Raw genomic sequence first — 12,197 nt, forward strand, 5'->3', positions numbered from 1 at the left:
CCACAACAAACTTTTTGAAATGAAAGACAACAGAACTTTTACATTTAACAGGTACACTTTACATGCAGAAATATCAAATAAATGGAATGAAAATCTATACTAAAAGAACCAGATGCTGTCATTAAAATCCTACTTCTTACTATCTGGCAACCTGATTCCATTTTTTTCCATATATAGATCACAAGAAAAGAAAAATAATGTTTATTATATCTGGCACAATTTAAAGATTAAAAATACAAATTTCCAATCTTGTGTCATTTTCCCTACAGGAAGAACTAAAGTTACATGGAAACTTAAAAATAGGTTTCCAAGTATTAATCTTGAAAATTTAAAGACACCATATGATCACTATGAATACATACAGACAAGCTTTGTCCTCACTCAAATTAAAACACATACTTTTACACATTTTTGCTTTAGCATATGAGGCTTCCCAAACCCGTATCTCAAAATCTGCTTGCTGTTCCCAAGTCTTAGAAATTGAAAAGGGTCCGTCATTTCAGAGGTATTGACCCATGTGTGAAATTTTTAAACTTTAGCTAATGATATGGCAGTTTATGTTAAGTTTTCCATATTACTCAGAGTTTTCTCCAAGAATTTTTTTAATAAGTTCTTACTGAAGGGAGAAGGAAAGCAACAGGCCAAGCTTCCCTGAGAAGTTCTCCAAAATAAAACAAAAATAAAACCCTTAAGACAATCCAAAACATAAATACTAAACAAGCAAAATATACAGGCTAATTTGAAAAAAAGCTTAAAAACTGAACTTTATTTGTTGGGATATTTATGATCCATCAATATCATTAGAAATGTGAGACTGCAGAATTAATTTATTAAGCTATGTGGACTTACAAAGGTAGGGGAAAATAACTGCCCAAAATACCGATACCACGTGCCTTACCAGGAAGAGCAATTTGTTCAGTGGAAAAGGCAGTTAAGGAGAGTATCTTTGAATCTGGGCAAAGTAAACACTTCTGCCCTCTGTGGGGATCTTTACATGCCCTCCATCACATGAGTTGCTCTTTACGTATTAGAACAAAAAATAGGGTACAAAATATCAGCACTTTGAGCAGTTAGTGTCTTCTACCTTTCAAGCCCAAATTGTTTAGTAGATTAACTCATCTATTTAGAGAGGTACTGGAACTGATACAGCTAATTTCAAAGTAGCTCATCAAGTATGTTCCTCGAATTATTGGTGAGGGCACAGAATCTTAACTCAGTTACCTTAAGTAGCTGTTTTCCAATCGTTGGGCTCATCTTTTCATCCACCATAAGGATCACAATTCCTCTATCATCCATTCCCCTCCTTCCAGCTCGACCAGACATCTGAATGTATTCACCAGAGGAAATCTGAGTGAACATAATTAAAAATACAAAGTTTAGAGAAAACCTGGTGAAAAACATACTCTTAAATCAGAAAATACAAACACAAGTCAATACATTCCAAAAAAGGGAAGATGATTAAAAAAATCAACTTTTAGGAGTTTAAGTAAAAACATAAAAACGCAAACATTACAGGGGCGTCTAGGTGGCTCAGCTGGTTAAGCGTCTGACTTTGGGTCAGGTCATGATCTCACAGTTCATTAGTTCAAGCCCCACATGGGCTCTCTGCTGCCAGCACAGAGCCTGCTTCAGATCCTCGGTCTCGTTCTCTCTCTGCCCCTCCCCTTGTTTCTGTTTCTGGCTAATGGACAGAAATGAAGGATGTCAAGTTTAATGTTGATGAACTTGTTTAACGGCTCAAGCACAAATTCTTCAGATTTAGAACTGAAAACCTCAAGGATTATATAAGCCCAAATCACTTTAGGTAAAACAAATACAGATAAAAATTATTTCAATATATTGAGGGGCCTCGGTGCTTTAGTTGGTTAAGTGTCTGACTTCAGCTCAGGTCATGATCTCACAGTTAATGGGTTCAAGCGCTGCATCCGCCTCTGTGCTGACAGCTTAGAGCCTGGATCCTGCTTTAGATTCTGTCTCCCCCGCACCCCCCCATCTGCCCTTTCCCTCACACTCTGTCTCTCAGAAATGAATGTGTTAAAAAAATTATTTCAATATATTAATTATTTTACTTACCCATCGGAAATCTTTCCCATCAAATTTTCGGGCATTTGTAAATAAAACAGTTCTAGCTGGCATATTAATTCCCATGGCAAAAGTCTCTGTGGCAAATAAGGCCTAAATAAATGAAAAATTTACATGATTAAACATGTACTTTAAGCTAAAAAACTAGTTTTGTAATTTTCAAATATAAACAAAACATTAATTTTCAAAATCAGTTGTTAGAGACTACAAAAATAAAACCAAATACTACTCCCAAATGTATTTCAGTGTTTTAAATATAAAATTATTATATAGTATCTAATGTCCCTTGCATCCCAGAAATTCTTTTATTTAGGGAATAGTCTTTCTTAAATTCCAGTGGTGGTAACTTGAAGAGGATACTACTGTTTTAATGAGGCAGTAGATTACTTTTCTAAACACAGAAAATCACACTTCCTGCCTCTCTGATGATACAACAGTTTTGGAGTCATCCTTAGGATCTCTGAGGGGAGAAGAGAATCACTGGCTAAGTTCACTTTTAAGACTTTACCAACATGAAGTGAACCACACAAAAACCTGTATGATTTAAGGACACAAAGATGAATATGTACAAGTAAAGTCACTGAAGTATTATTAATCTAAATTTTCACCAAGAAGAATGAAAATTTAAAAATCTTATTTCATCAACTCAAAAGAATGCTATCCTCTTGTTAAAAAGAGTGAAAAGCTACACATATGACAAAATCAAGTAATAACATGGGTAGTATAATTTTTTTGTTTAAAATGTAAGTCATCAGGTGCCCGGATGGCTCAGTCAATTAAATGTCTGACTCCTGATTTTGGCTCAGGACATGATCTTATGGTTCATGAATTCAAGCCTTGCATCTGCCTCTGAACAAACAGTGTGAAGCCTGCTTGGAATTCTCTCTCCCTCTTTCTGTCCCTCACCCACTGGCGCTCCCTCCTTCTCCCTCATGTGTGCGTTCTCTCTCTCTCTCTTAAAATAAAGATAAAAAGTCATATGTTATTTGTATACATATTAGTGGGTATTTCTGAGAAGTGAAGTGGAATGATGGTCTTCCATGTTTTGCTTTATTTATAATCATTCTATTTAACTTTTACCACCACCAAGTATCACTTAAATTTTTAAGAAAAGATTCTTTAAAATGAGCCTCAACAATAATCCGTTAAGGAACAACGACAGGGCCTTACCAGTAAGTACATATTTGATTTTAAGTACATATTTGATCTAAAATACCTCAAATATGTACTTATTATGAGTAAATTCTTTTAAATATTCAACTTAGTGCTGAGATTCTCATGATAAATCTGATTTTTAATTCTAACCTGAACATTAAACCCAAAATAACTTATTAGTCACATGTAGGTTTATGACGACATTTTGAATTTGTTTCCTACTTTTAACACCTTATTTCTGGGTAAAGACATCAGCATAACCTTTGAAATTAAATTAGACTCTCTAGTTAAAACAGCATATCTTGAAAAACTCTTTTGTAAGTCTACCAGCAATCCTCCTGTCTTCCCTAACTGTTGTAATCTATATACAGAAAAGTGTCCACTAAGAATCAATTCCAATTGTGATCATTAAATAGCACCTTCTGAAAAATCCCACACTATATAGCGTTACTGTTTATTGCTTGAATAATAGGAAAGGAAACCAGTAAAATTTTACCTATAAACCTGAATGATGTACAATACTATATATAAAAATCAACTTCAGTATTTAAATGATTCCATACAATGTAGTTTAAAAATACACATACATGTAAACATGTACTTTTATATACTTTTATACATTTTGTATATTTACATGTTTACACATACATGTAAAGCTGCGTATAAATAGTGTTCTAAATAATTCTCAAACTGCTGGGGCACATGGTTGACTCAGTCAATAGAGCAAGCAACTCAATCTGAAGGTCGTGAGTTCAAGCCCCATGTTGGGTAGGGAGCCTATTAAAAAAAATAATAATTTTCAAACTGTTCATACGATACAATTCTAAGGCATAATATAAAAATAAAAGCATACCTTTATCAATCCTTCAGAAAAGAGAATTTCTATCGTTTCTTTCAAAATAGGAAGTAAACCACCATGGTGAATACCAATTCCCCGCTTCAAAAGAGGAAGTACATGTTCGACCTATGTTTGGAATAATGTTTATTTTTCAATAATATACAGAAAAGGGAAATAAAAAAAAAAGTTAAACTAACCAAAGAAAAATGTGTTATCAAGAAAGAAGGCTGTTCAAAGAAAGGTTATATAACCTTTTTAGAATAAGCAAAATGAAACTCTTATTTCCACAGATCACTACCCTCAAAACTCAGTAAAATTCTCTCCTAGTTTTCCTTAACGTGAATGATATATTTTAAATAAAATTCATATATGCACTGCTGCGTCAAATATTCCAGCATCACTTCATCTTGTCCCCAAAAACTAAATCATAAGGACATTGATATCTGCACAAAACAAACTTAAAAAAAAAAAAAAAAATACTAGGCAGCTCCAACTAAAAATAAATAAATATAAGGCATACTCAACATAAATATGTACTTCATCTAAAAGCAAATGAATTACTCAAGAGTTCATCCTCATTAGCACTTTAACAAATGGCATTACCTATCTACTATTTGAACTGTGCTAAGAAAACAAAAATGTGTAAACACATAGCTTAGCCCTCAAACACTAACAATTTAAGTTGGAAGAGAAATTACAAGAAAATCTTAGAAGTTAAATACTATTTTAAACACTGAGAAACATGTTACTGCAGCTTTATCATAAATCCCTTATATATCAGAGTAATCATTTGTAAGCAAACTATGACCATCCTTCCAACTTTCTTTTTACAAAACAAAATTTTCATATATTAGGTCATACTACAGCAGTTCTCAGGTTTGGATGCACATTAGAATCACTCAGAGAACTTCTGAAAGATTCTAACAAACACACCACACACCAGACCATGAAACCAGAACTTATGAGAGGGGCACCCAGTCATAGGTATTATTTTAGAAATTCCAGGCGTTTCCAAGAATCAAAAGGAAAGCCGCTGGATTAAAAGCAGAGTAGACATTAAATTCCTCACTAAACACATGATTTTCATTTGGTGTTTTGTTTGGTAGCCTTATGAAGTAAGAAATTTAGACTTGGGGCGCCTGGGTGGCTCAGTCAGTTGTGTCCTTCTCTCAATCTTTAGCTCCGGTCATTATCTACCAGTTCCTTAAGTTCGAGGCTTGTGTCAGGCTCTTTGCTGACAATGCAGAGTCTGCTTAGGATTCTCTCTCTCCCTCTCTTTCTCTGCCCCTCCCCTGCATACATGCACTCGTTCTCTCTAAATAAATAAAACAAAATAAAGAAATTTAGTGACTTAAAACTAGCATTAATAATTTTGTAGTATTAGAAATAAAAGTAATTTCTAAATCATGCTAGCATTTACTTCCCGTAGGCAGCAAATCTTTCCTTTTCTCATCTTTTCAGAAGTGTAAAACATAAATCAAGATACCATTTCAGTGTACAATGCAACATATTAAAGCTGTGTATAAACAGTGCAATATATAGTAACAAAACCAAGAAATGCAAAATGAAACCACCCTACCACACTTAATATCCACACTTAGGGACACTAACTACAAACCTGAGGGAGTTTTTTATCTTCATCAGACAAACAGTCAATAGCATTACTGAATACTTCTTCAACCATCTTCTTTTCTTCATCTAAGAAAAAAATCCAAAGGTACATCAATACCTAAATGAATCAGTAATACCAAACCTCACACATCGCAAAAATAAAAATCTATAAAGAATAAAAGTAGTTAAGTCAATAGAAAGTAGATAAAAATCACTATTTAAAAAAATTTACTGCCTTTCAAAACAGATCTAACAGAATTTATCCATGAATAAAAGTACTATCTTATAAAAATAACAAACACTATACCAAGTTTTTTTAAATATATATCCAATATTTAAGACTAACAATTATAGATCACAGTGATTATTATTATCCACTACTGAGGAAAGTGAGGTTTACTCCAAATAATGGAAACTGCTATTGTTAGAAGAGCAATTCCATACTACATGGCAATGAGAAGCAATGAAATCTGGCCATGTGTAGCAACATGGATGGACCTTGAGGGTGTTATGCTGACCGAAATAAGTCAGGCAGAGAAGGACAAATATCATATGTTTGCACGTATAGGAGGATTAGGAGGAACTTGACGGAGGACCAAGGGGGAGAAGAAGGGCGGAAATGGTGGGGGAAAGGGAGAGAGGCAAACCATGAGAGACTCTTGAATGCTGACAAAAACTGATGGATGTGGTGGGGAGGAGGGATGGGCATGGAGGAGGGCACTTGTGGGGATGAGCACTGAGTTTTATGTGGAAACTAATTTGACAATAAACTATTTGTAAAAAAAAAGAACAATTCCAAAGCATATGCTTTTAACCATTATACTGCCTTCTCATATACCATCTATTAAATAATGGGTAGTCAAGATTTATTTGTTCAGTTAATCAATATATGACCCTGTGACATTAAGCAAACTCAACATTGGCAGTTATAAATATTCCTAAGCAGAACAATTTCTCAAAAAATATTATTAATTAAGGAGTTCATGTGGGTTGTCTGTTATTATTACTTTGCACAGATATAAGTTAAAAAATTGCCCTAAAATGCATGGGCTTAGTTCTGTGCCTTGATAATGAAAGCAATACACATGACATTTGATTTTGGCCGACTGAGTATATTATTCACTCCTCACAATACAGGATTACATATGTAAAAGGATGAAACAAATAACACACTGGCTGGTATTCAGTATGCTGAATCTTTGGATAGGCTGTGCTGCTAACTAGCTGTGTGACTTTAAGTGACTTACATTTACAGATAATACGTGGGAATAATTTATTAGTTTAATATTAAGTAACTACTTTATTCAAAAGATTATACCACAGTTAGGTAAAGGGCAAGTCTTCCTGGTTTGGATTTCCAGGAGAATGAAGCACAGTACTTTCTTTTCTAAATTTTTTTTAACGCTTATTCATTTTTGAGAGACATAAAGGAGAGAGAACATGAGCAGGGAGGGGCAGAGAAAGACAGAGATGGAATCTGAAGCACGCTCCAGGCTCTGAGCTGTCAGCAGAGCCAGATGCAGGGTTCAAACCCACAAATGGTGAGATCATGACCTGCGCTGAAGTCAGACGTTTAATCGACTGAGCCACCCAGGTGCCCTGAAAGCACAGTACTTTCTATACAGAATGTGACGTGACCAAGAAACCTAAACTTACGTAGTCATGTAGAAAATCACAAAAACAATGGAGCTTATGGCAATGAAATACAGGGGGATATAATTCTAATATCTTTCAGTAAGGGTCTTTAGATTTTACACAAAGCAATGTACTTTACACTTTCCAATGAAAGAAAACAAAAGAAAGGAAAGGAAGGAAAGGATAAAACAAGGTCTTCTTAAAGATTTTACAAATGTAATGAGTACTTGCTACTGTGACTGTAAGGTGAACTGCATATCTTAGCAACGCTAGATTAATCACAATAGATTGATCTTCTTGCTAGAAATATATTTACATTCATTTTCACATAATACTAAAACTATACTGAAATTATGTAGTACCTGTGTTAAAATCTAATTTGGTCATCTGAAGTGCATAGGCTTCACAATCCTTCTTACTAAAACTGAAAATAATTACAGGTTGAAAATTTCTTTCCATAATCATCTTCACAATCTTGAACACATTTGATGGTCCTGCAAAGAGTATATAAACCATACATAAAAATTATCTCAAAATGGATTATGAACCTAAACATAAAATATGTAACTATAAAATTCTTAAAAACTATACAAGAGTAAATCTCCAATATATGATATTAGGCAAAGCATTCTTAGGTAAGATATATAAGCAACAAAAGAAAAAAACAAACTGGATTTCATCAAAATTAAAAACATTTTTTGGAGGAGGAAGGGCAGAAAGACAGAGAGAGGAAATAGAGAGAGAAAGAGAAAATGAATCCCAAGCAGGCTCCCCAAGATCAGCATAGAGCCAGATGTGGGGCTCAAACTCACAAACCATGAGATCAAGACCTAAGCTGAAATCAAAAGTCAGACGCTTAACCAATTGAGCCACCCAGGCACCCTAAAATTAAAAACCGTTGTGCTTCAAAAGACACCAATAAGGTGAAAACACCACCTTCCCCACAGAATGGGAAAATACAGATAAGGGTCTATTTTCTAGAGTATATAAAGAATCCTTATAGCTCCACAACAACAACAAAAGACAATTTCATTTTTAAACAGGCAAAAGATTTAACTATTTCTCCAGATAAGATATACAAATAGCCAACAAGCACATGAAAAGATAAGTCAACATATGATTAACCATGAGAAAAATGTAAATCAAAACCACGGTGACACACCATTTTATTCTACTAGGATGACTATATTCACATAAATATGAGCAAGGATGTGGAGGAAATGGAAACTTCATAGCCTTCTGATGGGAATGTAAAATGGAATTGCCACTTTGGAAAATAATCTAGCAGTATTCAAAAGGTTAAACATAGAAATACCATATAATTCAGCACTTCCACTGCTAGGTATATACTCAATGAGAAAAGAAAACATACGTTTACATAAAAACTTGCATATCACAAATATTTACAGAAGCATTACTCACAACAAGCAACAAAGAAATAAACGAAATGTTCAATAATTGATGAACAAATAACAGGTGGTATATTCATAGAATGAAAGGTCATTTGACTATAAAAGGAATGAATTGCTGACATATGTTATAATATGAAAGAACCTTAGAAACATGCTCAGTAAAAGAAGCCAGCTGCAAGAGACCACACAAATTGTGATTCCACGTATGTAAAACATTCAGAAAAGGAAAATAGAGACAGAAGGTAGATTAGCGATTGTCTAGGACTGAAGAGTGGGGAAGAGTTTAGGAAGAATGAGGAATACCTGCTAATGATAACAGTTTCTTTCTGAGTTAATCAAAGTGTTCTGGAATTAGCAGCTGCCCAAGTTTGTGAATACACTAAAATATACTTAAGTGTATACTTAAAAATGGTGATTTTTATTGTATATTAATTACATCTCAATAAAAAAATTGTGCTGATTGCATAATTCTGTTAATATATTAATAACCATTAAATTATACACTTTAATGGATGAATTGAATAGTATGTGAATTATATCTCAATTAATGTCATGTAGAAAAAAGAGATGAACCGTCTAAAATTTTACCATATACTATCTATATCTTTATATAGCTTCCTGAGGGAAAAAATTCCAAATTACCTTTTGTTCCTCCTTTCCGCCCCTTCTGATCTCCTTTTGCCAAATCACCAGCATCTCGAAGTACTTGCATTGCAGTATTAAAATTATCTTCTCTGAAGTCACCCTGGAGTCAAATATTTTTCTATGTAACTTCACTAATATTTAACCACAATCCAAACATTTTTCATACCTTCAAACAAACCTTCCTCAAAATAAAAATAATTTAACATGACAATTATAAGAAAGGACGCTAAAAGAGGAGTTCAAAGATACTGTATAGGGGCACTGGGTGGCTCACTCAGTTAAGCATCTGACCCTTGATTTTGGCTCAGGTCATGATCTCACTGTTCTGAGATGAGCATCATGTTGGCACTGACCTTGGAGCCTGCTAGGGATTCACTTTCTCCCTCTCTGCCCCTCCCCTGCTTGCAGGTGTGCTTTCTCAAAAATAAACATTTAAAAAAATTTTATAACAAAAACCAAAATAGTGTTTAAGACTTAATAAAAGGTGATAGAGAGGTACTGAAAATGAGTAAAGCAAAACATAAGATATCTGAAACACATCCTAAGTCCCTTATTCTCCAGGCATTTTAAAATATTGGAAAAGAAGAAAAATCTTAATTCATGCACAAGAGAAACAGAGAACCAAACACAAGTCTTAAACATAATTTTTGAAATACAAATACACACAAATCCAACAATTCTGGACTGTAAAACTACTTAAGAAAAAAAATGAACTTCTACCATTCTACCTCAGTTTAAGGGAAAACAACCAAGTATGACATTATAGGTTACGAATCACCATTACTCCCTTACATTTTCATCAACCACAAGGTGCAGGCCATCTCCCCCTGCTGGAAAAATGTAGTGTTGCAATGGTGTAGGCCGATAATCTGTGTAAATTACGTGACAAGGCTGTAAAAACAATGAAAAACAATTAAGCATATAATATTGTATTTCTTCCAAATAATACCGAGTATTTGACCTAAGTAAAAGACCTTGGGGAAATAAACTTTGAATTCAACAATCAAAAAATAAAAAAACTTTAAAAATTTTAAAATTAGGTCAAGAGAAAAATGTGGAAAAATTACCTCTCAAATGATATTCAGTTTTATCAATTCCCTAATCAGGGCCAGATACATGATTTGAGTTCCAATAAAGACCTTGGATTCATACCCTAGACGTGTGATACCAAAAATAAAGAAGATGCCTGTTCCTACACTGCAGCTGTATAGTGATTGTATGGTGACACAGAATGCAAAGGTAAAAGGGACTTCTCTGACCCAACATGGGTTTTCAAAGCTTTACTAAATCAGCAGGTTGATCCAACTCCTCCAGAAGATCCAATAGGTTTCTATTGTACAGAAGCAACAGATGATAGAAAAACACAATTAGAGACCTTATGAACAGATAATACTTTGTAAGAATGTTAGTACAAAGGATAAATGAGGGCAGGAAAGCAAAACCAAGAATAAATTTAGTACATATAAACAAGTGTTTGTCATAAAGATTATACACTGCAAACGTTGGACTACAAAAGCAAAAGGGAAACGTGACTGTGTTCACAGAAGAATCATATCACATGCTCAGGAGATGCCCCACTTTTTCCTGGTACTGAGGTCTCGGAGGAAATTCTCTTCTCAGAGGGGTCACTCTACGAATAAATACAATAGTTTCCAAACCTGGCAGAACATCAGGATCAACTTGGGAGCTTTTAGAAGTTGGAGCTCCCAAGACCCTACTCCCAGAGATGTTGATATATTGGGTTTAAGATGGCATTCAGAAATACACACTTGAGGGGCATCTGGGTGGCTCAATTGGCTAAGCATCCAACTCTTGGTTTCGGCTCAGGTCCTGATATCACCGTTTTTGGGAGTTTGGGCACCATGTCGAGCTCCATGCTGACAGTGCAGAGCCTGCTTGGGATTCTCTCTCTCCCTACCCTCCATCTCTCTCTTCCACTCTCCCATTTGCACTGTCTACCTCAAATCAAATAAATAAATTAAGAAAAAAAATACACACTTGTACAAAACTAGTCAGGTGATTTTGATGAGCTTGCTTGACTTGAGAAGTACTTTCACATTAAAAGGTCTTCTTAATTCTAGGTGGCATCAAGAACAAAGTATAAAAGATAGCAATGCCAACTTACAACATTTTAAGTACTGAAAACCTCAAAAAAGAAAGAAAATACCTGTTTATGTAAGTATAAAAGATAGCAATGCCGACTTACAACATTTTAAGTACTGAAAACCTCAAAAAAGAAAGAAAATACCTGTTTATGTAAATGGCAAATCCATTCAGCAAACTGTCGGGCATTTGGAATCGTAGCCGAAAGAAAGACATAGTGGACATTGTCAGGAAGCAAAATAATAGTTTCTTCCCATACAACACCACGCTCTGAAAATAAAACAAATATACCTTGGAATTCAGGGTCACTTTATTGGTAAGTAATCTAAAATCATTTTCTCAAGCTCATTAATTAGAAATGCAGACTAATTTACATAAACATATTTTTAGCCACAGACCCTTACTAAAAACTACTTTAGTTCTTCTACATTTATCTGGTAGAAAGGTGGGAGACTAAACCACTAAAAACGTAATGTACTCTGAAATAAAAGCCTGCAAATAGTAGTTCCAGACTGAACCCTTCTCACACAGCGTAAGAGTCCCAAGACAACGGAAACAGTATTTCCATCAACCACAGCAACAAATTTCAAAGACACATTGTTACAATACTACATGGCAACTTTCATCCAAATTACCCTCATGATCTCTAGATAGGAAAGAAAGATTTGATGAACAGGAAAACCATGTGGGTTTTTATTTAAATGGGGAAAAAAAAT

At 34.4% G+C, this 12,197-nt stretch overlaps 1 protein-coding gene across 1 annotated transcript in view; it reads right to left on the reverse strand.

The window, feature by feature from the left end:
• The window catches only part of MTREX (Mtr4 exosome RNA helicase), a 102,488-nt gene that overhangs the window by 67,667 nt on the left and 22,624 nt on the right, over positions 1-12,197 (reverse strand). Inside the window, exons 8-15 of the mRNA XM_039244533.1 lie at positions 11,627-11,751; positions 10,171-10,269; positions 9,376-9,478; positions 7,684-7,815; positions 5,694-5,773; positions 4,091-4,201; positions 2,074-2,175; positions 1,222-1,347 (exon numbers count right to left, since the gene is read on the reverse strand). Of these exons, the coding sequence (XP_039100464.1) occupies positions 1,222-1,347; positions 2,074-2,175; positions 4,091-4,201; positions 5,694-5,773; positions 7,684-7,815; positions 9,376-9,478; positions 10,171-10,269; positions 11,627-11,751 (878 nt within the window). The remainder of the gene's footprint in view (positions 1-1,221; positions 1,348-2,073; positions 2,176-4,090; positions 4,202-5,693; positions 5,774-7,683; positions 7,816-9,375; positions 9,479-10,170; positions 10,270-11,626; positions 11,752-12,197) is intronic.

This window comes from Hyaena hyaena, unplaced genomic scaffold (genome assembly GCF_003009895.1).
Source record: "Hyaena hyaena isolate Hyena2069 unplaced genomic scaffold, ASM300989v1 scaffold_241, whole genome shotgun sequence".
NCBI lineage: Eukaryota > Metazoa > Chordata > Mammalia > Carnivora > Hyaenidae > Hyaena > Hyaena hyaena.